The sequence below is a fragment of the Dryobates pubescens genome, chromosome 6, assembly GCF_014839835.1.
Source record: "Dryobates pubescens isolate bDryPub1 chromosome 6, bDryPub1.pri, whole genome shotgun sequence".
Lineage (NCBI taxonomy): Eukaryota > Metazoa > Chordata > Aves > Piciformes > Picidae > Dryobates > Dryobates pubescens.
Genome location: NC_071617.1, coordinates 5,384,536 through 5,410,670, shown reverse-complemented (window position 1 = coordinate 5,410,670; position 26,135 = coordinate 5,384,536). Strand labels below are relative to the sequence as shown.

The following is a 26,135-nucleotide window of genomic DNA, read 5'->3' as shown; positions in this document are numbered from 1 at the left end:
GATCAAGGGATTCTCCCCTAGGAAGAGAGACTGAGCGCCCTGGGGCTGTTTAATCTTGAGAAGAGAAGACTGGTGGGGGGGATCTGATCAATGTCCATCAATAGCTGAGGGCTGGGTGTCAAGTGGAGGGGGCCAAGCAATTTTTCAGTGGTAAACAGTAATAAGACAAGGACCAGTGGATACAAACTTGAACATAGAAGGCTTCACCTCAACATGAGGAGAAACTTTACAGTGAGGGTGACAGCACTGGAACAGGCTGCCCAGAGAGGTTGTGGAGTCTCCTTCTCTGGACACTTTCCAAACCCACCTGGATGCCTTCCTGTGCACCCTACCCTGGGTGATCCTGCCCTGGCAGAGGGGTTGGACTCAGTGATCTCTGGAGGTCTCTTCCAACCTCTAGTGTTCTGGGATTCTGTGATATGCACACTACTGACCAAGAAAAGCCTAGGGAGTCCCCTTCACAAGCAGGTTTGATGCAACATCTTCTAGACAGATCACGCAGCAGTAATCTGAGTCATGCTGAGACCACGCAGAGTCGACTGATCTCATGCATTAGTCACTGAGACCTGTGGGTGTATTTTGAGATCTCAGACCTTACTGCAAGGTCTGAAGTACTTTAAAGTACTTCAGTAAATCACTATTATTGATTAGCTCACAAGTGTGGGGAATCTCTTGCTGTAGGCTAAATCAAACCAGCCTGAAGTCATTTGGTGCATAGCATCACTTATACTTGGGGCCACTCTGACACTGGAAGCCTTGGGTGAAGGCTGGAAAAGGCAGGGGAATGGGGGGAAAAAAGGAGTTTTATACACAAGGATTTTATCAAGAGACATGGACAAGCATTCAAAAACTTCAATGACAGTGTCATCTTCTACTCACATCTGAAACTGAGGCAAGTTTTCAGATGGCAAAGCTAGGGCCAAGTCCAGAAACTTGCAAGCAGACAAGTACAGGTTCAACCATCTCTGGCTGTTGTAGGACGTGGAGAAACCATTGCCACCTGTGTATGTTGTCTCCAGACCAGCAACAGATGGGCCAGAAGTTCTAAAACAAATTACAGCAGGCAGGTGAGTCCCAACAGCCTTCTATCACTGTGGAAAGATCATCCTCTTCAACTTGCCTTTGCACACACATCTCTCTAATCACCAACTTCATCCTGAACTCCTAAATCAAACCAGAACATTGCAAGTCTGCACTGTGGATGGATTCTGCTTGCTTGATAGATGTGATAAAGTGTTAACAAGCAAGCTAGGCTGCATCTCATTCTCATCAGCCATCCAAATGAAGAGACAGTTTGAAATTGAGTCATGTCCACACCAGTTTGTTTTAAAGGAAAAAAAAAATCTTCAAAAGAACAGAGATAATCTAGGGGGAAAAAAACCCTGAAGGCCAAGATTTGGGCAAGTATCTCCTGTTCTCTAGAGAAATCTGCCTCCACTGCTAGCACTGGCTGAAATTGGCTCATACTGTGCAGAAGGCAGATGGGATAGAAAGGGACAGTGAAACAAGAAAAATTACCTCCTTCATCTTTATGACTTTCTCATGCTACAAGAAACCATTATTTTTATTCAGACCAAAAAAAACCCCAACCCCTGCATCAATATTAGTGTAAATAAGTGTATGACACAGGAAAAGCTATGAAGTCATACCACACAGATTTCAATTGCAGAAGCAGTGTCATTTTAGCCAGGAACCCACTGCAAGAACTAACATACTTGTCTTCTGCAATTTGCTTAGCGGTTCATGAGCAGTCTGACAGTGGGATTTGGTTTCCTTTTGCCTTGCCAGTATGTCCCTAGTACTGCAGTCTGACTGAACTACCCTTTACTTGTCCTTCTCATTTGAGCTTGATCATTCCTTACAAGAAAAATGCTTTCAAACAATGACTCAAATGCCCAGCAGCATGCCAGAAGACTGTTACCAAGTTAAAGCAAGTGAGAAGTACTTAGGTTTACCTGGAAATGTCTTCATCAGCAGTGAGCTCCTGTTCCATCAGTAAAAACACTTGTACCTGGAGATCAAATGCTACATGTTAGTACCATTTTTTATGGACCATACATTTTAATACCATTTTTCATTTTATCCAAGAAAATGCTGTAGGGAAGAATGAGTAACAAGCCTTAGAAGAACTCTTTGGAGCTTTATTTCTATTCCTGGATGACAAGTGTTACCATAAAGCTTTTTTCTCATGTATAGCCTGAGTAGCACAAGGACCATAAGCAACTGACTCTTGTCTAGCTAGGAAAGTTCTCAGAGACTGGTCCCCTGCACTACTTAATCACAGTATCACAGTATCAGTCAGGGTTGGAAGGGACCACAGGGATCAGCTAGTTCCAACCCCCCTGCCATGGGCAGGGACACCCCACACTACATCAGCCTGGCCAGAGCCTCATCCAGCTTGGGCTTAAACACCTCCAGGGACGGGGCCCCAACCACCTCCCTGGACAACCCATTGCAGGGCTTCACCACTCTCATGGGGAAGAACTTCCTCCTCACCTCCAGCCTGAATCTCCCCACCTCCAGCTTCATTCCATTCCCCCTAGTCCTATCACTACCTGAGATCCTGAGAAGTCCCTCCCCAGCCTTCTTCATGTATGTAGGCCCCCTTCAGATACTGGAAGGCCACAATTAGGTCTCCTTGGAGCCCTCTCTTCTCCAGACTGACCAGCCCCAACTCCTTCAGTCTGTCCTCATAGGAGAGGTGCTCCAGCCCTCTGATCATCCTCATGGCCCTTCTCTGGACATGCTCCAGCACCTCCATATCCTTCTTGTAATAGGGGCTTAATACTTAAGAGAAGAAAGGCTACAGGAAATAAGAATCACATACTGCAGCACTCAAGCTCAGCTGCTAATTCCCAGAAGCAACATAGTCCTGTGCACTGAAAGTAGTTCCAGGACTGTGGTAACTTGTGTAAAGGCCAGGGGACACCACAGGAATCCAAGGGCCACACCAAGTAGAATGGGTTTCCTATGTTTATGTTATTGACAGGCTACAAAATAAAATACATCCATCTATAGAATCCTAGAACTGCTGGGGTTGGAAGGGACCCCAAGGATCATCTAGTTCCAACCCCCCTGCCATGGGCAGGGACACCTCACACTACAGCAGGTTGCTCACAGCCACATCCAGCCTGGCCTATAAACTGCCAGGGATGAGGCTTCCACCACCCCCCTGGGCAACCTGTGCCAGTGTCTCACCACCCTCATGGGGAAGAATTTCTTCCTGACATCCAATCTGAATCTACCTATTTCTAGTTTTGCATTTGATGTTTAAAAGACATTTTCCATAGCTTTTCTCCTTTTATTGCTTACATTTGTGGCCAGGTTAGGTGCCTACAGATACCAAAACATTAAAGCCCAGCAGTGATTCTGATTTGCTCCCTGTGTTGGTCAGTCCCCTGGGAACTGCTCAGCTAACAGATTAAACAAACCCCAGGGCACACCAACCGCTCCCACTGCCAAAGCTGAAAGCCAAAAGAACCTGTCAAACAGTCAACAACGTAGACTCCACAGGTAATAGCTCTGAAAAATGTTTATCCTGTCTTGTTAGGCAGAGTAAAACAAAGAGAAAAAGAAAGAAGAATAAACCCAAACAAAAATGGCAATAAAATTAGAAAGGAAAAACACCAAAAGGAACAAAGAAAGAAGAAAGCTCAGTGGAGCCTTGTATAAAGCATGTTACAAAGCTTCAGCCACAGGGTGAGCTGAATGACCACCAACTGCAAATACAGTATGGCTTCTGACTCCTTTATGTGGCTTCTCATCCTCATAGCTGGAGTGTGGCAGTTTCAGGCTATGCCTTTAAAAGTTAGCTGCAGATTTCGAGCAGGAAAGGAGGAAAAGAGAAACAATTCACAGTTGGGTCTAAAAAAGCAAAAGAAAAGATCATTCTAAATGAATTCCATTGGACAGAATGCCTGGTACAGAAGCAAGTGCTCTATAAACATCTCACACAGTTTACCTTCATTCCTTTCCTCCCCCTCCAGCTGCTTGGCTCTTCTGCTGGGCTGGGGAGGATGTAATCGCTGCCAGCTGACCTTGCAGGTAAGAACTAACATTTTCTCCTAACGTTTCTCTTTTCTTCTAATTGTAGGGGGAAAAAGAAGGTGGTTTGGGGGGGGATTGGAGCAACCTTTTGGTGCTATTTTCTGATTGTAAATACCTGTATAATATTGTAACTCCTGTGTATGTTGTACCTATTCCTTGCATTCCACTGTAGAGTGCAGTTTTTGCATTGTAAATACAGCTTCCAATTGAGCTGGTCCTGCCTGGTCAATGTGAAGGGGAAATTTGAACCCACCACATAGAGGAAGAAGGCTGAAAGACCAGCAAAGTAAGAAGCAGTAACATTTGAGCAGAGAAAGAGTGGGAATAGTGGTGTATGTATACACATACAGAGGCACAAATTGAAGGGGGAGTCAGCAGGGAACAACGACGACAGGAGACATCTGAACAGCTTAAACCGTGCAAGCCAACAGCTAGCACGTTTGGTTGGAAAAACCAGACACCAGGACTACCAAGATAAGTCAGCTTCCACGTTGTGCCTGTTGCACATTCACATGCACAGCATCTAGAATACAGAATCAACCAGGTTGGAAAAGCCCTCTGAGATCATCAAGTCCAACCTATCAGCTAACACCACCTAATCAATTAAACCATGGCACTAAGAGCCTCATCCAGTCTCTTTTAATATACTTCCAGTGATGGTGACTCCACCACCTCCCTGGGAGGCACATTCCAATGGCCAATCTCTCTTTCTGGGAAGAATTTCTTCTTCACATCCAGCCTAAACCTCCCCTGGCACAGCTTGAGACTCTGTCCCCTTGTTCTGTTGGTGGTTGCCTGGGAGAAGAGACCTGGCTACAACCACCCTTCAGGTAGTTGTAAGAGAGGTCCCTTAAACCTTCTCTTCTCCAGGCTAAACACCCCCAGCTCCCTCAGCCTCTCCTCACAGGGCTGTGCTCCAAACCCCTCCCCAGCTTTGTTGTCCTTCTCTGGACACCTTCCAGCTACTCAACATCTTTCTTGAATTGAGGGGCCCAGAACTGGACACAGGACTCGAGGTGTGGCCTAACCAGTGCAGAGTACAGGGGCAAAATGACTTCCCTGCTCCTGCTGGCCACACTGTTCCTGATGCAGGCCAGGATGCCACTGGCCTTCTTGGCCACCTGGGCACACTGCTGGCTCACATTCATCTAGAAGAGGTTTTGTTAAAAATGGTTAAGAAGCAATGAGTTTGTATCTCAGATTTGCACTGCTCTTCCAAATCATGAATGCTAGCTGCAACTCACCAGTTCAGTGATCATGGTTGGCCAGAGTGAGGTAAGGTGCTGTGGAGACATTCTCAAGAGCAATACTCTGAAGAACAGGAACACTTGGGAATGAAGGGTGGGCACCTGTGGCAAACGGAGACTTTCTACCAGCCTTTCTGAAACAAAAATCCAAGAAGATTTCCTCAGTTTAGAGTAATCCCAACTTGCATTTCCTCCTTCCCTTATTCCCTCTCATTTTGTCACAGTGTCTACCATGTTACTGCTTCAGCAACCAACAAAAGTGAGAAACCTCAGAGCAGTGCAGTTGCATATTTGCATGAAAGTTCTCCACATAAACACAGGAACACATCTGAGAGTTTTGCTCATCTTATGCCACGTTTCACCCCTTGCAAGAGGAGTTAACAGATTCCCAGCACCACCAGAACAGCCTGAACCACAAGGATGTATTCCTAAAAGGCTGCATCATCGTGGCACATGAGCTATTACTCAGGAGTTATATGCTCTTATTTAACCACAACCACCACTCAGCATTCAACACACACAGAGGCTGACACATATAGAAACCTTTCCAGCCAAACCAATACATGCACTTCACCATTCAGACCAGTAAAACCAGCTGGTATCTTGAACATAGCAAACCCAGTTACTAAGGTGACTGGGGAAAAGAGAGTCAATAACTCAATCCTGGAACAAATGAAACAAGAAAGATGAGGGAATTGACTTTTCATATGGAGGAAGAGACCAAAGTGTCCACCTCGGTGGAACTAAGACACAATACATCTAAGAAACTACTGATGTAACTCTCTGTAGAATAGAATAGAATAGAACAGAACAGAACAGAACAGAACAGAACAGAACAGAACAGAACAGAACAGAATAGAATAGAATAGAATAGAATAGAATAGAATAGAATAGAGCAGAGCAGAGCAGAGCAGAGCAGAGCAGAGCAGAGCAGAGCAGAGCAGAGCAGGTTGGAAAAGACCTTTGAGATCATCAAGTCCAACCTATCACCCAACACCATCTAAGCAACCTAACCCTGGCACCAGGGTTAGGTTCTCTTCCTAAACACCTCCAGTGATGGTGACTCCACCACCTCCCTGGGCAGAATCTTAGAGTAAAACTAAGCAGCTGCCATTCCCAACCACTTAATGTAAAAGGTCACTGGAAAAGACAATTCTTCAGTGATAAATAGGACAGAAAAACAGAATAGCAGGAAAGAAAAAGATGGAGAGGTCAAGAATTCAAAGCTTCTTGGAGGTTGGCCTCTCTATTTATCCCTAGATGGTAGATGCTTATACTTTGAATGTTCATGGCAAAAAGCACACTGCAGGTACCCAAGGACATTGATCAGGTATAAAAATGACAGATCAGTGAAATAACCTGGACAGAGGTCAACTGGAATCTGTCTGGTTTGTAACCATTTAAGACTGAAAACACTCCAATCAAAATCTGTAGGAATTTGCATCCAGACAGAAATTTTACCACACATCAATATTCCAGGGGGGAAATTTACTTCCTCAGCTAAGACCAGAGCCCAGAATTTCACTAAAAGACACATTTGTACTGACCTTGTATGTCTGGAAGGTATTTCTGGTATTGGTCTATCTCACTACTGAAAATGGCAAACGCCAGCCTCTTGAGGAGCATGGCACGCTGCTCCAGCTCCGCTTCTCGGTTAGCAAACAGATTGAGAGAGCTGCTCTGAGCCACCGCCACGCGAGCTGAAAGAGGAAACAGAGCAGGGACAAGCTTCAACATTGCCCTTCTGGTTCACTTTAGGGCACAAGTAACTCCTGCTTTCATTGCACGAATGGGGTTCAAAGGCAGATGTTGAGACGGTGCAGGTTCTGCAATGTTGTCGTAGTTAGGGCTGGGTGCCCTCTGCTCCGGGGGTGTTTCCTGTGTCCAGCAGTCCATCCCCGTGGGTGGATGCAGGAAATTCGGTATTTCTACCATGATCCCTTGCACCACTATAAACTTTGCGGTGGGGTCTGGCACTTCCTCTTTCCTTCCCTCTCCGAGACTTGGTAACTGGGGGAGAGATCTCCCGGCCATGGGCCTGATTGGGCCCAAGGCCACTGGGGCATGGGCATGCTCAGGTCTGGCCAGCTGAGACCAGCTTAATAGCAGGGTGGGGGGGAAGGAGGAGCCCTGGGGGTTTTGGATGCACCCTCAGGTGGGGTTTGGGGTCATTCTGGGTTTACTTTGGTTTCTTCCTTGTCACCATGTCTCCTTTTGTGCACACTCACTGTTCTCTATTTAAACTCTCCCCTACTTTTGCAATCAGTTTGTCTGAGTCGTTATTTCTGCCTGTGGTGGGGAGGGGGTTTGCCCCAACCCATTACAAATGTGCATTTTCAACTACAGGGATTTCCAAACACATGCTGCAAGAAAACTTACACACAATAATGCATGGGGTTGGGGGCTCTGGGGAGAGAGTTTAGCCATTTTTATTTCTTTTTAAACAGGAACAGATTGCCTGAAGTTTGGAGTGCGCAGGATGAGATTTTCCTCAAGCAGAGCTAGTGTCAGATCTCAATAAAAACCCCAACTGACCAATCAAAAATAAACCCCCAACCCAACAAAAACCCCCAGCCAAACAAAAACCCAAACTCCAGCCCCCCAAACAAACAAACACAACCCCCCCCCCACCCCAAACAAAGCCCCCCCAAAACCAGCCAACCCAAACAAAAAACCAACCCAAAGAACAGGAAACCCCAAAATAAAACCAACCAACAACCCCCCCCCCAAAAAACCCCAAACCAAACCCCAACCAAACCCCCCCCCAACCTGCTCTGCTTAAGCAACTTTGCCCTCCAGGCAAATTTCACTATGTGCCAGGGCAGTCTCCAGCTCTCTGCCTTCAACTGAGCTTATTTATGGATCTCCACAAACAAGTAGATGAAGGGAAAAAAAAAGGAAAAGCATGGAATAAATCAAACAGGTGGGACTAAGTGCTGAACTAATGTTTTCTTCCAAGACATTTATTTCCCCCTTTCTTAATACTTCCCTTGGTGAAAACCCACCAGTGGGTCATTAAATACTTACTCATCAAATCTCTGAACGTGGTTTTGTCATGTGTCATCAAGTTATCCATAATAGCTCTCCAACTGAAAGAGGAAGATTGTTCACACATCAGGGAAGCAACAAAGCAGCAGCAATTTACAGGATTATTGAGAGGTTTTTAATGCAGGCTGAAGCTTTCAGTTCAAGCTCTCTGCTTCTACTTGGTGCAATTTCACCTGAAACTATATTTCTCAAACACTCTTTTCACAGAAAGTGAAGGATGCTATCCAGATGGACCATGACAGACTAGAGAGGTGGGCCAGTGTGATCTCACTATGTTCCATGGGACCAAGTGCAAGGCCCTGCACCTGAGAGGGAGCAGTCTCACACATGGGCACAGGCTGGGCAGTGAGCGGATTGAGAGCAGCCCTGTAGAGAAAGCTGCATCACATGAAGTGTAGCCAGCAGGCTGATGGAGGTGATTCTGCTGCTCTAGTAAGACCCCACCTGAAGTATCACAGTCTCACAGTATAACTAAGGTTGGAAGAGACCCCAAGGATCATCAAGTCCAACCTGTCTCGACAGACCTCCCGACTAGACCACGGCACCAAGTGCCACGTCCAATCCCCGTCTTGAACACCTCCAGGGATGGTGACTCCACCACCTCCCTGGGCAGCACATCCCAATGGCTAACAACTCTCTCTGTGAAAAACTTTCTCCTCACCTCCAGCCTAAACTTTCCCTGGTGCAGCTTGAGACTGTGTCCTCTTGTTCTGGTGCTGGTTGCCTGGGAGAAGAGACCAACCCCCTCCTGGCTACAAACACCCTTCAGGTAGTTGTAGAGAGCAATAAGGTCACCCCTGATCCTTCTCTTCTCCAGGCTAAACAATCCCAGCTCCCTCAGCCTCTCCTCACAGGGCTGTGCTAGAGGCCACTCCCCAGCTTTGTTGCTGTTCTCTGGACACCTTCCAGCAACTCAACATCTTTCTTGAATTGAGGGGCCCAGACCTGGACACAGCACTCAAGGTGTGGCCTAACAAGTGCTGAGTACAGGGGCAGAATGACTTCCCTGCTCCTGCTGGCCACACTATTCTTGATGCAGACCAGAAAACCTTGAAACTGTAAAAAACAACCCAGGATTTGTGCATGGCAATATACCTTAGGTAAGCAAGTTTCACATTTCACAGGGCAATCTAAACCACACAACAGGCCTTTATGTCTCTCAACACAGATCTGTTTGAAACTCTGGTCCACATTACACATACTCTTGTGCAGTGGTATACATAAAATTTGGAACAGCCATCAATATAAGCAGGGGAAAAATAAAACATCTTACTGGTTAACACATGAAGCATCCATCTGGAAGAAACTGGAATCCATAAAGAGGTCAAATGCTTCCTTCTTCCATGCTCTCCTTGTATACTGGTAGCCACTCAGACTGCTTAACAGCTGGACACAGGCTCGATAGCTGGATGCATTGTGAGCACTAAACAACAAACAGAGCCAACATGAAACAACTCTGAATTGCTGCTTTATAGAAAGTTTGTCAGACATCTAATCCTTAGCATGCCTATTCCAGCTTCAGTGCCACCCAAATTTCAACTGGCTGCAGAGATCTACATCAACTGAACAGGGTACCTGTGATTACGGAGGTAGGGAACAACATAGTGCATGATATTCACAAGCAAAGGAATAACCCTCTCTTTTTCATCACTGTAGAAAACCATATCCAAGAGGTGAGCCAAAACCTATAGAAGGAGAGAAAGACACATTATCATGCACTCTTAAATGGCTTTATATCTATTAAGTATTTTTTTCCACAATGTGCTCTACTGAATGTTGAAGTTTCTGATGGCAGTGATCAAATGGGCCACACAAAACCCAGAGTATAAAGATTCCATCATTTAGAACAGAACAGAATAGAATAAACCAGGCTGGAAAAGACCTTTGAGATCATTGAGTCCAACCTATCACCCAACACCATCTCATCAACTAAACCATGGCACCAAGCTCCCTATCCGGTCTCTTCCTAAACACCTCCAGTGATGGCAAGTCCACCACCTCCCTGGGCAGAGCTTTCCAAGGGCCAATCTCTCTTTCTATGAAGAACTTCTTCCTAACATCCAGCCTAAACTTCCCCTGGCACAGCTTGAGACTGTGTCCTCTTGTTCTGCTGCTGGCCACCCGGGAGAAGAGACCAACCACTACCTGGCTTCAGGTAGTTGTAGATGGCAATAAGGTCTCCTCTGAGCCTCCTCTTCTCCTGGCTAAGCAACCCCAGCTCTGTCAGCCTCTCCTCACACGGCTTTGCTCCAGACCCCTCCCCAGCTTTGCTGCCCTTCTCTGGAGACATTCCAGCAACTCAACATCTTTCCTAAACTGAGGGGCCCAGAACTGGACACAGTTCTATAAGCAAAGGTAAAACCACAGGAACAAAGGTAAAAGCACAGGCTCCTGGGCAGAGTATTCTACAGCATAAGCTATAAACAAAACCAAATAAAATTCAAAGATTTACTGTGACTATCAGTAGTGAACACCACACAAAGTTTGGTCACCAAAGAGGTTTCCTCGCTTGCACATCACAAAGGCCATGTTTTGCACCTCCTGTTTATAACTGGGTCAGTAACAATTGTACATTGTTACATACATTGTTAAATGACAGAACCCAGTGTTCCCCATCAAATCTCTTTCCCCAGGCTTCCAATACAAAGCTTTTCACAATTTAAACACTTTCTATAAGACAGTGTTTATTACATCTGAGGAGGTATTTACCTCAGAAAGCAAGGTCAGCGCATGGACACTATAGACAGACGGAGTTATGTTTGACGTTTCCATTGCTGGAGACAACATATCTAAATGAAGATAATAAAGATGTCCAAAGTTAGTTTTCTTAAGGCACTGTTTACTTTAAAAGATTATTTTAATAGCATTTTAATAGCATATATTCTGAAGATCACAGAATCACAGAAACACTCAGGTTGGAAAAGACCCTTGGGACCATCAAGTCCAACCAAGAACCCTGCTCTACAAAGTTCACTTCTAAACCATATCCCCAAGCAACAACTTCTAAACATATCAAGGGATGGTGACCCAACCACACCCCTGGGCAGGCAGACTCTGACAGATACACTGTGTAAGGAGAGAATAGAATAGAATGGAATAGAATATCAAGTCAGTATTCAGTATCACCAAGGTTGGAAGAGACCTCAAAGATCATCGAGTCCAACCTGTCACCACAGACCCCATGACTAGAGTAGGGAGGACAATAGTGCCCACTGAAGGCTTGAACTCACAAGCTTCCCATTAAGGGTCTTATGTGCTACCAACTGAGCCACACCACAGGCCTACTAGAATGGAATAGAATAGAATAGAGCAGAATAGAACAGAATAGAATAGAATAGACCAGACCAGGTTGGAAAAGACCTTTGAGATCATTGAATCCAACCTATCATACAACATAATTTAATCAACTAAACCATGGCACCAAGCACCCCATCCAGTCTCTTCCTAAACACCTCCAGTGATGGTGACTCCACCACCTCCCTGGGCAGCACATTCCAAGGGCCAATCTCTCTTTCAATGAAGAACTTCCTAACATCCAGCCTAAACCTTCCCTGGCACAGCTTGAGACTGTGTCCTCTTGTTCTGCTGCTGGCCACCTGGGAGAAGAGACCCCCACCTGGCTACAGCTTCTCTTCAGGTAGTTGTAGAGAGCAATAAGGTCTCCCCTGAGCCTCCTCTTCTCCAGGCTAAGCAACCCCAGCTCCCTCAGCCTCTCCTCACAGGGCTGTGCTCCAAACCCCTCCCCAGCTTTGTTGCCCTTGCTGGATACATTCCAGAAAGTCATCATCTTTCCTAAACTGAGGGGCCCAGAATTGGACACAGGACTCAAGATATGGCCTAACCAGTGCTGAGTACAGGGCAGAATGACTTCCCTGCTCCTGCTGGCCACACTATTCCTGATGCAGGCCAGGATGCCATTGGCCTTCTTGCCCACCTGGGCACGCTACTAATGGCTGAACAAAACTGAAACATTTTCAATGTATTGAAACACAGTAAAGCTGTCCCCTTTCTTCATTCTGGTCTGATAATTAATGTTTTATGTCCAAAAAAAAGAGCAAAAAGAGAAAAGATGAAAACAAAACTACCTTCAACATCTGATTCCAAGTTGTTTCCATCAACCATAATCTTGGGAGAAGGCTTCACCTCTAAGTTTCGTCTCAGCCAAGTAGTCTGTTCCAAAGAAGAACCAGCAATTGCCCCAATGGCATCCACGATCTTGTGTGTTACATCCTGGCAGAGGAAAAACAAACCCAAGCATTAAAAAAAAACAAACCCCACACCAAACTTTGTGCAGAAGGGCTGTTTGTGTTGTCCTTTGTAAGTACTTAAGTGTAAAACTGCTTTCAAATCGTTTCTGTGCCGTACTGGCAGCGATTAATAACTCCGCAGAAAACGAGATCTTTGTCAACAGATTAACACAGATACCATGGGTGATAAATAGTATTAAGTAGAAGACACTGAAAAGTCACAGAATCACAGATCACAGAATCACCAAGGTTGGAAGAGACCTCAAAGATCATCAAGTCCAACCTGTCACCACAGACCTCATGACTAGACCATGGCACCAAGTGCCACGTCCAACCCCCTCTTGAACACCTCCAGGGACGGTGACTCCACCACCTCCCTGGCCAGCACATTCCAATGGCTAACAACTCTCTCAGTGAAGAACTTTCTCCTCACCTTGAGCCTAAACTTCCCCTGGCACAGTTTGAGACTGTGTCCTCTTGTTCTGGTGCTGGTTGCCTGGGAGAAGAGACCAACCCCCTCCTGGCTACAACCGCCCTTCAGAGAGTTGTAGAGAGCAATAAGGTCTCCCCTGAGCCTCCTCTTCTCCAGGCTAAGCAACCCTCAGCCTCTCCTCATAGGGCTTGTGCTTGAGGCCTCTCACCATCCTTGTCACCCTTCTCTGGACACCTTCAAGAGCCTCATTCTGGGGTCATTTCAGACCCCAGAACTGGTATCTCAGAGAATTCTAGTAACTCCAAGCTTTTATTGTTCAGTAGTTTCAAAAGAGACCAACTGTCCCAGTTTTGAGCCACGAGCTGCCCAGGACAAAAGGACAGGAAAGATATTTTACCCCTTCCCAAGGAGGAAAATAAAAATGCTCCACACTGGATTGGAAGTTTCAATGGAAATTCTACTCACAAACATATACAAAAGGTATCCAGGTAAAAGGAATACATTCACAAATTAGGCTCAGTTCTTCACCTGGACCTACCAGGCCAACACCTTCCAGAGCCTTCAAAAACCCTCCACCCCCCTCAGCCTCAGCAGGGCCAGGAGCAGTCAAACTGTCCCCAACTACACACAGGCCTTCTGCAGGCTTCAACAGGCCCAGTGGCATAGCTGGAAATCTCCTGCCAGCCAAGGCCAGGAGGAAGCCTCTCCCTCACAAACCATAAGACAACAGCTTGCATCCCAAGATGGAGAGAAGGAGAGAACTGGCTGTACACTGCCTTAAACAGAGAGGTACAGGCAAATGGAGTAGAATAACAGCTTACAATATCCTGGGACAAACTGCCTGTCCCCCTGGGATTCTCTAGCCTCTGGAGGACTTTTCTTTATGGTTCTACCAAGTGACTCTTGATTTCCCTTAACTGACAACACAAACATGCCACTAATTTCTTACCTGAAGATCTCTCTGGTCTTTCTTATTCTCCAGGCTTGGGTTTTTCATAATGAACTCATTAAGAACACTGTGGGGGGGGAAAGGGAAATAAAAGTATGGATTTTCTTCTACATTATTCAAAGATTATTCAAAGGCAGGAAAAATCTTAAGAAATTTACATGCACAACATTTGTTTATTAAACCTCCAGATGCTGCTGCTTACCAATACTGCAGAAAACATTCTTCTGAGTTTCTTGTTAGTTTTGATCATATCATAATAGTTTACCAAGACCTTGTTTTACTAGACTATGCACAAAAGTGTCTTCAGAGAGAGTTTAATAGGGAAGATAAATTCCAGAAATCAAGAAAATCAAAGAATGTTAGGGGTTGGACTAGACCTCTGAAGGTCTTGGAGTCCAACCTCCCTGGTCAAAGCAGGATCCCTAAGGCAGGTCACACAGAAATGCATTCAGATGGTTCTTGACAGTCTCCAGAGAAGGAGACCCCACAACCTCTCAGGACAGACAGTTTCAGTGCTCCAGCACCCTCACAATAAAGAAGTTTCTTCTCATGTTGAGGTGGAACTTCCTGAGCTCCAGTTTGTGTCCATTGTCCCTTGTCCTATCACTGGACACACCTGAAAGGAGCCTGGCATCCTCTTTTTGACACCTACCCTTCAGATACTTATAAACATTGATAAGAGCCCCTCTGAGTCTTCTCTTTTCCCAAATGGTCCTTGAAGCTTTACAGAGAAAACCCTATTCAATATTTTATTTCTAACACTCCACAAAGAGCTTTCATGCTGGGAACAGAGCCTCTCTAGTGGGCTGCAAATCTTCACATCCCCATGAAACAGGAATGGTAATTATTTGGTAAGACACCCCAGAAACTTCAAGCTACTATTTAAAGAGTATGAATCACTCAATCAGTAAGGTAAGACTGTGGTTTATATTCTAGTGTAACAGAAAAATTGAGTATGTGCAACCAATCCTTGGGGAAGAAACTAAACTGATAAATCCCACAAAACTCAGGCATTAGCTCTGCCCCTCAAAAATAGGTATTGGAGACTGGAGAACACTAAACACTTCAGTGTGGTTTCACACACTTAACATTTGAGCTTACTTGGAAATTGCAGATATTAAGAGCACTTACCCAAGTATGAGGAACTGTCCTGGAGCTGGAAGACCAACCTGGATGGAATCTTTTAACAGAAGCAGCAGTGCTGCCCAGCTATCTACTAAGCTGGTCACGGGAATCCTAAGAGAGAGAGAATTGATGGCAATGAAAACATCATCTCTCTCTCTCAGGTATTTCTTCCTACCTCACAATTCTCTTGGCAAATATTGTGAATCAACATTCATCCAATTCCTTGGGTTTTTTTTCCATTTAATATTAGGTGGCTACATCGAGTTGTTAAGAACAGGAGGAGAGCAGCAGAAGAGTGTGTTCTAAATACATGCTTTTCAGTCCAAGGTTGGAATGGTACCAATGAGTTACAGCAGAATTAAGATCATAGAATCATAGAATGGTCTGGGTTGGAAGGGACCTCTGAAGTTCATCCAGCCCAACCCCCTCTGCAGTCAGCAGGGGCATCCTAAAGTAGATCAGGTTGCCCAAAGCCCTGTTGAGCCTCACCTTGAATATCTCCAGGGATGAGGCCTCAACCACCTCCCTGAGCAACCTGTTCTTGTGTTCCTCCACCCCCAGGGTAAAGAACCTGCTCCTTCTCTAGTTTGAAGCCATTGCCCCTCATTCTAACACTCCAGGCCTTTGCAAGCAGTCTCTCTCCATCCTAACTTGTAGGCCCCCTTTAGGTACTGGAAGTTCATTATTAAGCCTCCCTGGAGTCTGCTCTCCTCCAGGCTGAACAATCCCAGCTCCCTCAGCCTGTCTTTGTGGCAGAGGTGTTCCAGCCCCCTTAAGTGGGCCACTTAAGTGGCCCTCCTCTGGACCTGCCCCATGTGGTTCACGTCCTTATTGAGGGTTCCAGACCTGGACACAGAACTCCAGTGAGGTCTCCTTAGAGCAAAGTGACGGAATCACCCCTCTGGATCTGCTGGCCACACATCTTTTGATGCATCCCAGGATGCAACTGGCTTTCTGGGCACACTGATCAGCTTGCCCTGGGCAGGGGGCAGATTTCCTGCAGGATTTTACAGCGAGCAAGAAAGGTGATGCAGAACTAGAACTCACAAAATAAATCCCTTTCTTTTTTCTCTGATTCCTACAGTTCACACCCATCCTTTCTGCATGATTTACATGACACAGGCTATTTCTCATCCTAGGGATGATAAAAAGATGGGAAAATATTCAAATTGTCCACCTGCTTGTTGAGGACAGAATTGAAATTTCAATTCTTGCCTTACCTTTGAGTATAAGCATAGAAAAACTGCAGCATGCAGACTTCCAGTGAAAGATGCTTCTAGAAACAAAGAGACAAAAACCTCTGTTAACAGGAAGAAGAAAGTGACTTTCTTTTCCTCACTTCCAAGGGCAAAAATGACAATGCTATCATTATATAATACACTCATTACCAGGATATTGCAATTACCCATTTAGGCAACTATTCACATTATAGTGCAATTTTTTCCCCCTCCTCTTTTCCCCACTTCCCTTTCTCACTACTTTATGCTAGGCTGTAGAGCTGTTCCCCTTATGAAAGCAGTCTATCACCACAAAACCAGTTTTGTACAAAGGTAATGAACAGGTTTCTGGGGTTGTCCAGTAAATCACAGAATGCTAGGGGTTGGAAGGGTCCTCCAGAGATCATCAAGTCCAACCCCACTGCCAAAGCAGGACCATCAAGGGCAGGCCACACAGGAACATATCCATGTGGGTTTTGAAAGTCTCCAGAGAAGGAGACTCCACAAACTGCCTGGGCAGCCTGCTCCAGTGCTCTGTGACCCTCACAGTGAAGAAGTTCGTCCTCATGTTGAGGTGGAACTTCCTGCACTGTAGTTTATATCCATTGCCCCTTGTCCTATCACAGGGTGCAAGTGAGCAGAGCCTGTCCCCTCTCTCTTGACACCCAGCCCTCAGATATTTATAAACACTTACTAAATCTCCTCTCAGTCTTCTCTTCTCCAGACTAAACAGCCTCAGATCTTCATAGGAGAGATGTTCAAGTACTGTAATCATCCTCCTAACTCTCTGTTGGGACTCTCTCCAGCAGATCCCTCTCCCTCTCAAACTGGGGAGCCCAAAATGGGACACGGTATTCCAGGAGTGGACTCACTAGGGCAGAGGACAGGGGAAGAAGACCCTCCCTAGACCTGCTGAACACACTTTTCTTAAGGCACCCCAGGATGCCATTGGTACTCTTGCCCCCAGATGGTAATGACTTCAGGAGGTTAGACTTCCCTCCTAAAGTTCATCCCTCTATTAGGTACTGTGAATAATTTCACACTGTAGTGCTCATCTTTGTGAAGGAAGGAGCCATATCATCAGTGTTCTAAGCATCTGTGAGAGAACATTCAATAGATCTATAGTGTCTCCACAGGCTTCATACCTTGTCCTTTGCTATGGCTGGAGGCTGCTTCAAAACTTCCTTCACCGTTTGTATAACAGTCTCTGTTCTCATCACACTGATAGAGCGAACCAGCTCCACCAGTAGAAGTTGCTCCTCACCTGCTGCAGGAATAACCTAAAAGAATCAAAAATGTGTCACAGATTATCATCACAGATAATGTCCACAACAAAATTAAGGCACCTGACTTCATGGGATTGAAATGTTAGTAACTAAGAGTTCATTAGGGGTTTGGAATCCTTTATTCTTTTCCTGAAGAATTCAGGAAGATTATATCCAGAGAAGGGCCATGAGGATGATCAGAGGGCTGGAGCTCCTCTCCTTTGAGGACAGACTGAGGGAGTTGGGGTTGTTCAGTCTGGAGAAAAGAAGGCTCCCAGAAGACCTAATTGTGGCCTTCCAATACTTGAAGGGGGCCTACAAGAAAGCTGTGGAAGGACTTTTTAGGGTGCCAGGTAGTGACACGACTGGGGAGAATGGAAAAAATATAGAAATGGGTAGATTCAGCCTGGATGTTAGGAAGAAGTTCTTCCCCATGAGGGTGGTGAGATACTGGAACAGGTTGCCCAGGGAGGTGGTAGAAGCCTCATCCCCGGAGGTTTTGAAGGCCAGGCTGGATGTGGCTGTGAGCAACCTGCTGTAGTGTGAGGTGTCCCTGCCCATGGCAGGGAAGTTGGAACTAGATGATTCTTGAGGCCCCTTACAGTTCTATGATTCTGTGATTCTATGCTATGCTAAAATGAATTGGTAGCTCCCTGGCAGCAGAGCTGCCAGTTAGAAATGTGATATAACCATTCTCCATATTTCACACAATGTGGTTTTTTAACCCCAGTGGAATATCTGCTGCTTCTTTACTGTTTCAGAATTCCTTAAAGCTTCTCCCACTCTTTGAAGTGACCACTGCAGTGTAAACATACCTTGGTTCTAGAAGTATTTTTGTTTTGCCTCCTTTCATTCCACACAAAGGCAATAGCAGCCATGAAGTGAACACCATGGTTCATTGAAATTGGACCCAAGAGCTCCAGAATCTGCTGCCTCAAATTCTGAAATGTGGAAGCAGGACACACACACATCAAGGTAAGCACCCCAGAATTACATTCACAACAGACAGCAACAAAGACATGCTTGGATGGTAACTGCCACTAACTACTGCCAAAATGGGAGAATGCACTCAAGGGGGTTCATTAGGCTTCATTCTGCATGTGGTACCCTCCAGTCATTTTATTCATTGAGAAAGAATGTGGAGAAAGATAAGGAAGATAAAATACACTTGTCAAATTTACAACTGGTAATGAAGTGGAAACAACTGATAGGGAGTCACAGAACTAAAAAATGATCTGACAAGCTCAAAAGGCATCCTGAACAACAGATAAGCTGCTACAGAAGCCTGATCTTTGCATACAAAGGTAGGAATAAACAGCTCCAGTGATTCAGGATGAGAGCTAATTAAATAACAGCCCTGCAGGAAAAAATATAATCTTGGGATTATAGTGGATAACAAACTCACTATGGCAACTGCATGCAATACATTATACATGCCTGATGAGGGAAGGCTGAGAGACCTGGGGCTGTCTAGTCTGGAGAAGACTGAGAGGGGATCTAACAAATGGATATAAATATCTGAGGGCTGGGTGTCAAGAAGGAAGGAATGGCTTCTGCTCACTTGTGCTCCATGACAGGACAAGTGGCAGTGAGTATAAACTACAGCACAGGAAGTTCCACCTCAACATGAGGAAGAACTTCTTGACTGTAAGGGTCACAGAGCTGGAGCAGGCTCCCCAGAGAGGTTGTGGACTCTCCTTCTCTGGAATCTTTCCAGACCCATCTGGACATGTTCCTAGATTCTGTGGTCCTGCTCTGGCAGGGGGGTTGGACTTGAAGATCTTTAAAGGTCTCTTCCAACCCCTAATATCCTGTGACCCTGTGAAGTGTCTTCCCTGAAAGAAGACTCTATATATCATGTCCAGTTTTGGACATGCCACAAACTGACAGACCTGAAGCTAAAAAAGAAAGATTAGTGCTATGGAACATGACCTACAAAGGGCAGAAACAGGCTTGTATATGGTCAGGATGAAAACATTTAAGGGGAGATAAAACAGCTACCAAATGTATACCAGTTAATCAGGAAGAAATGGAAGATGATGTTCATGTGTGCTACAAATAGTGATGGACTTGCCCTGTAGCAAGTGAGACAAAGTTAGGAAGTAGGGATGGTGGAGAAATTCTAAAAGAAAGAATCTGCTACACCAGGAGACTGAAATATTCACTGCTGGAACTCTTAATAACGTGTGGTTTCTTAAGCACGTCAGAAGTTATTGAGGCACATTTGGGTCAGGAAATGTATTTCTTGAGCAGACTTCATGACCTGTTTTCTAGCACAGGAAGATTTCAAAGGAAAATGTACTTTCTATTCTACCTGTTCTTTGAAAGCCATTTTCCCCTTGGTCAGAGATGTTTCAGTAGGAGTTGTCTGAGCTTGCAGCAAACTGCTGTAAATGACTCTGGAGTTCTACTTCAGAGTGCATGCTTCATGCACTTGCCAACAGCAATTGTACTCAAGCTTGAAAACCTTGTTTGGAGTTCAGACAGAAACTTCTGTAGGGTTCACAGTTTTGTGTTTTTAATGACATCCATGAAATCCAAAAGCATTACCCAAAAGGAATGAGGTGAAAAAGTAAACTAAGCTATCCTGATACTACCCCAGACACCTTCCAGCACAAGCCCTATGAGGAGAGGCTAAAGGAGCTGGGGTTGTTTAACCTGGAGAAGAGGGGGCTCAGGGGAGACCTTCTTGCTGTCTACAACTACCTGAAGGGAGGATGTAGCCAGGAGGGGGTTGGTCACTTCTCCCAGGCAACCAGCACCAGAACAAGAGCACACAGTCTCAAGCTGTGCCAGGGGACATTTAAGCTGGATGTTAGGAAGAAGTTCTTCCCAGAAAGAGTAATTGGCCATTGGAATGTGCTGCCCAGGGAGGTGGTGGAGTCACCACCACTGGAGGTGTTCAAGAGGGGATTGGATGTGGCACTTGAAGCCATGATTTAGTTGTCATAAGGTGTTGGGTGACAGGTTGGACTTGATGATCTCTGAGGTCTTTTCCAACCTTATTGATTCTGTGATTCTATTCTATACACTGGACAAGCTGAATTCAAACTGGGTATTTTCATATGCAGGATATGTTGAATGCCCTTTTGAATGCTACAAACCTGAGCAAATTAAAGAAAAGCTGGAACAGGTTGTGTGGGGAGGTGGTTGGGGCCCCATCCCTGGAGATATTCAAGGTGAGGCTCAACAGGGCTCTGGGCAACCTGATCTAGTTGAGAATGTCCCTGCTGAATGCAGAGGGGGGTTGGGCTGGATGACCTTTGGAGGTCCCTTCCAACCCAGACCATCTATGATTCTATATACAAAAGAGTTAATCTTTAACCAGAGCACAAAAGGTTATTCTTTTTTCACAGCCTCCCTTCCTTTCAGGAAACCCTTTGGGCAGCACAAATATGACCATGTGCAAAGACATGGAGCCTTAGGTAAGTTATTTTTAATTCCTTCAGTGTGAATGACAAAGGTTGAAACGGATGCAATGCAGCAGCATCACGAACATGACCTGACAGAATTCAAATTAACTGAGGAAGTCTCAGTTTTAAACATTAAAAATGTAAACTATCATTTCCTATTTGACAATGTGAAGTATAGGGAAGTCTGAACTGCTCCCAGTAAGAGGGCTAGACAGTGTTTTCATTATAGTTCTATTTGACCACTTCTCAGGTTCTACTCTTTAGGCACACCAGCTCTCTCTCTATGACATTTCCCCATGCCCAGTGGCACCACTGTAGGGGAGCTGAGTGACAAAAAGAACTAGGTCACAAATGTCAGAGTACTGGATGTTTTAAGAGGAGAGTTCTTGTTTGTTGAGGTTTTACACTAATATTTTCTGTCTTTTGAGGCATAAGAGGGTGACTTAAATACTTTCAGGAGAGATTCCAGTTTCTTTGCAGAAAGCAAAGAGGTAAGACATTGCTGCTTTGAACTGACACACTCAAGCTTAAAAGCAAATTCAATACTCAGTCATAAAGCTTTGTTTGTGGAATGGAAGAGTAGATGAGGGCAAAGGTATTAAAATCCAGTTTACATTTAAGGGAATGGAGATGGATTTAGTTGAACAAAAGGTATCAATGAACAACTTCAGCAATATATCTCTGATATTCTGACCTTTGTTGATCCAAGATTAATAGTGGTAATGGATGCAGCAGCAGCAGTAGCAGTTTTCTCTGAAGAATCTGCAAGGTGAAGGATGTTCCACAGCAAAGTTACAGAAGACATGATCATATGCAGGATAGACAGGATCCCGTTGCGTGCTTCGATCAAGTGCTTCTGATCAACGTTAACCAAAAGCTAGAGGATTTGAAGGAGAGAGAGTGGGAAGAACATTAAATACCCAGGTAAACAGCACAACTAAAAGAGTGTGGAGACTGAACAAACATGGAGGCTGTAAACTTTAGCTTTTCCAAAAGTTTTTCAAGAATTCTTGTAGTATGTACAGATTCTGAAGCTATTAAAAAGAATAAAGAATCCTTTGACTCAGCTGTACAGTATCAAATGTATTCTGAAAATGTACAATGTCAAAGAGAGATTGGCCACTGGAATGGGCTGCCCAGGGAGGTGGTGGAGTCACCATCACTGGAGGTGTGTAGGAAGAGACTGGATGAGGTGCTTGGTGCCATGGTTTAGTTGATTAGATGGTGTTGGGTGATGGGTTGGACTCAATAATCTCGAAGGTCTTTTCCAACCTGGTTAATTCAATTCAATTCAAAATGTATTCTGTGAGGGCTCATGACTACAGTTATAGGATAGGATAGGATAGGATAGGATAGGATAGGATAGGATAGGATAGGATAGGATAGGATAGGATAGGATAGGATAGGATAGGATAGGACAGGATAGGACAGGACAGGACAGGATAGGACAGGACAGGACAGGATAGGACAGGACAGGACAGGATAGGACAGGACAGGACAGGGTAGGACAGGACAGGGTAGGACAGGACAGGACAGGACAGGACAGGACAGAATAGAATAGAATAGCATAGCATAGCATAGACCAGGTTGGAAGAGACCTTCAAGATCATCGTGTCCAACCTATCATCCAACACCACCTAATCAACTAAACAATGCAACCAAGCACCCTATCAAGTCTCCTCCTGAACACTCCCAGTGATGGTGACTCCACCACCTCCCTGGGCAACACATTCCAATGGCAAAAGACTCTCTCAGTGAAGAACTTTCTCCTCACGTTCAGTCTAAACTTCCTCTGGCGCAGCTTGAGACTGTGCCTTCTTGTTCTGGTGCTGGTTGCTTGAGAGAAGAGACCAACCCCCTCCTGGCTACAACCACCCTTCAGGTAGTTGTAGAGAGCAATAAGGTCTCCACTGAGCCTCCTCTTCTCCAGCCGAAGCAACCCCAGCTCCCTCAGCCTCTCCACACAGGGCTGTGCTCCAAACCCCTCCCCAGCCTTGTTGCCCTTCTCTGGACACATTCAAGTGTCTCGATGTCCTTCTTAAACTGAGGGGCCCAGAACTGGACACAGCACTCAAGGTGTGGCCTAACCAGTGCAGAGTACAGGGGCAGAACGACTTTCCTGCTCCTGCTGGCCACACCATTCTTGATACAGGCCAGGATGTCATTGGCCTTCTTGGCCACCTGGGCACGCAGCACTGACGGTGAGGGACTTCTTCCTAACACCCATTCTGAATCTACCTATTTCTAGTTTTTTTCCATTTTTTACCAATAACCCCCCTCATACTTACAGCCAAGACAATATATTTGGTATTTTTGCCACTCATATCTTCTTATCTGCTAATATAACCCCAGTCCTTAATTCGACATGTACTGTGCAGGAAGCTCTCAGACACCCAGTTAAATTTACCTGATGATACTGTGTAGATGGATCCAGGAGGCAGTAATGAATTATTGTTGTGATCCCTTCTAATAAAGTAAGAATCATATCTGGAGGGGTGACTGATGCCATCCAGAGAGGCCTACAATAAGAAAGTAAATTTTTCAAGTGAGTTCATCTGGTTGTAAAGTAACTCTGCACAATTAACTCCGGTTAAGGAGATTACGCACCCCTATGTAGGCATACCTATTATCAGATAGTCCTGTTTCATATTTGTACTGCTGAATTAAATTATCCAAGTTCCTGCAGAGCTGAAGAGTCACCGACACAACCACCCTCTGAAGAACTTTTCCCATGTAAGGCAACGTGGAAGTGATAAGGCCAATCCACTGGGGATGCATTTTACAGGCACAGTGCTGGTGTAAAGCTCGTATCACTGCGCAGAGAAACATCCCTTGGCAGGTTATTGGCTGGGAATGTAAGTACTGCAGAGAAGTCATGGGCTGCTGGGGACCGATGTGCTCCAAGTCCGTGATGACAAAGTCAAAGCCCGAGTCGTTCTCCTCGGGCACGGTCATGACGCTGTGCTCCAGCACGATCAGCCGCTGCAGCACTTTCAAGAGCTGCGACTGCAAAGTGCTACCATTGTCAAATTCGTCTTCAGAAAAATTTATCAGGCTGTCCTCAGAGAAGCCTTCTTCTACAGCCACTATGTTTTTCCCAGACATCTTCTCGCTGTGCCACTTCTGCGCGCTGAAGATGGAAGACAGCAGACAATGCAGGATCACCTTCTGAACCTTGCACTTGGACAACATGTCCGAAATGAAGCTAGGAAAGCCCTTGGCAGAGCTCTCTATCACTTTTGCCAGCTCGGCAAAGAGGAGCGTCAGAATTTCTATGCTCATCATTTGCATGTTGCGGTTTCCTATGAGATCTTGCGAGGTGACTTTAACGTGAGTCGGGTAGTGGCTCCTCATGTAGTACAAGCACAGGGAGATGAGGATCTCTATGTACATAGAGCTCCGGAAGTTGTGGTTAGAATCCACTGGGATGTGGCTGTAGAAATCCTTGCCCATAACAGATATTCGATGCCTGGCCAGGAGATTCTGGAGCAAGGAAAGCTGAGGAGTGTACGCGTTGTTGACGCTGGTAGTGGAGATTGCGCTGACAAAAGCCGAGGGATTGGTTTTGAGGATTGCTTTGATTGCAGAAAAAGCATAGAGCGTCCTGGAAGAGTCATAGAGCTGGAGATAAAGCAGCACGTGCTGGTACAAGGGGTGGATATTGAAGCTGGGAGATTTCCGCATTCCTGGAGACCCCACATCGCTTTCTATCTCTGAAATCTCTCCTTCTCCACAGCTGTACCAGTTTTCCAAATCAAGGCCATCACTAAAGAAGACATTTGTTTGTTTCAGCTTTTCTGTCTGAGCTTTCTTCTTCTCTTCATCTTTCTTTTTTGCTATTTTCACCTTAGGTTTTGCACCGGGTTGCTTGCCAGCCTCCTTAACAATGGTTTCTTTTTCTGACAGCTTCTCTGGTGGCTTCCCTTTAAAGCTGAACTGAATGCTGCTGTGGCTTCGCTTTCTGGACTTTGACTCAGTGGAAGCAAGAGTGAAATCAGAGAGGGACTGCTGGCCTTCTGCAATACAGGGTGAAGAGTTATTTCTTGACATTTCATCTCTTAAACTCTCAAGGCCAGTCTCAGTTGAGGCTGACAGCAGTTGGGAGCTGTCACTAAGCAAACTGCTCTGGCTACTTTGAATGGTTTGATCTTCGCTTTTTGTCACCTCTGCACAGCTATCTAAAGGACTCAATTTACATGAAGTATCCTCAGAGTGCAGGCTATGTTTAACTGGTTCAGTCTCTTCTCCAAGACTGCTTACAACTTTGCATATAAGATCTGTAACTACTTGTTGCACGATTTCATCAGGTGAGTCTTCTCTCAGGGTCTGAGAGCTATCTTGGGCACTCAGGCTTTCCGTTTCCACTTCGTAACTGATGTTGTCTCCAGTAGATGACTGAGAACAACCAGAGTCAGAACTCTGCAGTATTTCAACTTGATGGTCAGGAAGGTCAAAATCAGACACAACCATAGGTATGGTCTCACTGCTGGTACTTAACAAGGAAAGCCTGTCACTCAGAGGGTTGACAGTCAGGCTGAAGTTCTCCATTTCATCCATAGCAAGTTGTTTTTCATTGCTTTCTTTAGGTATAATAAGTTGTCCTTGGCTTACAGGCACATGGGAAAATGCTAGGAGAAAAAACACACAAAGAAAAAACATAATTATACACATAGTATTTTGTTCTTCAGAATAAGAATTTAGAATTTAAGCCACTACTGAGACTTGAGACTATAAAGGCATGGCAAATGGTGTCTTTCTGCTTCACAGCAGAAAATAACGTTAATAGGAAACGACACACATTCACATAACCAAAGCAACATTACTTTAGCAGCAGACCTTAGCAGGCCAACAAAATTCTCCCATAAAACCTTAGGCTGTCTTGTCTGCTCCTGTTTTACCAAAAAAAAATTGTTAGTACATTACTAAAACTACACAATACATGCAAACACCTTCAGATCTTCTCAGCATCGGGGGTCCTAATTCATAAGAGCAATTCATATGGTTAAGCTTCTAACCAAGAAGTCCAATTTTCGTTCAGGAAGGCATAACAAGTTGCCCTGCATTATAATATGTGCACAGCAATGTAATTTGAGAACAATAAAACTTCAATGATAGTTGGGACACTCCAACTGGAATTAGAAACA

At 45.1% G+C, this 26,135-nt stretch overlaps 1 protein-coding gene across 1 annotated transcript in view; it reads right to left on the bottom strand.

Moving 5' to 3' along the window:
- The window catches only part of DOP1A (DOP1 leucine zipper like protein A), a 93,311-nt gene that overhangs the window by 10,906 nt on the left and 56,270 nt on the right, over positions 1 to 26,135 (bottom strand). The window contains exons 21-37 of the mRNA XM_054162555.1: positions 23,615 to 25,619; positions 23,399 to 23,510; positions 21,686 to 21,868; positions 18,394 to 18,519; positions 17,459 to 17,593; positions 16,317 to 16,372; positions 15,103 to 15,207; positions 13,972 to 14,038; positions 12,428 to 12,572; positions 11,052 to 11,131; positions 9,918 to 10,027; positions 9,616 to 9,765; positions 8,322 to 8,383; positions 6,842 to 6,994; positions 5,292 to 5,428; positions 1,956 to 2,011; positions 880 to 1,044 (exon numbers count right to left, since the gene is read on the bottom strand). Of these exons, the coding sequence (XP_054018530.1) occupies positions 880 to 1,044; positions 1,956 to 2,011; positions 5,292 to 5,428; positions 6,842 to 6,994; positions 8,322 to 8,383; positions 9,616 to 9,765; positions 9,918 to 10,027; positions 11,052 to 11,131; positions 12,428 to 12,572; positions 13,972 to 14,038; positions 15,103 to 15,207; positions 16,317 to 16,372; positions 17,459 to 17,593; positions 18,394 to 18,519; positions 21,686 to 21,868; positions 23,399 to 23,510; positions 23,615 to 25,619 (3,847 nt within the window). The remainder of the gene's footprint in view (positions 1 to 879; positions 1,045 to 1,955; positions 2,012 to 5,291; positions 5,429 to 6,841; positions 6,995 to 8,321; positions 8,384 to 9,615; positions 9,766 to 9,917; positions 10,028 to 11,051; positions 11,132 to 12,427; positions 12,573 to 13,971; positions 14,039 to 15,102; positions 15,208 to 16,316; positions 16,373 to 17,458; positions 17,594 to 18,393; positions 18,520 to 21,685; positions 21,869 to 23,398; positions 23,511 to 23,614; positions 25,620 to 26,135) is intronic.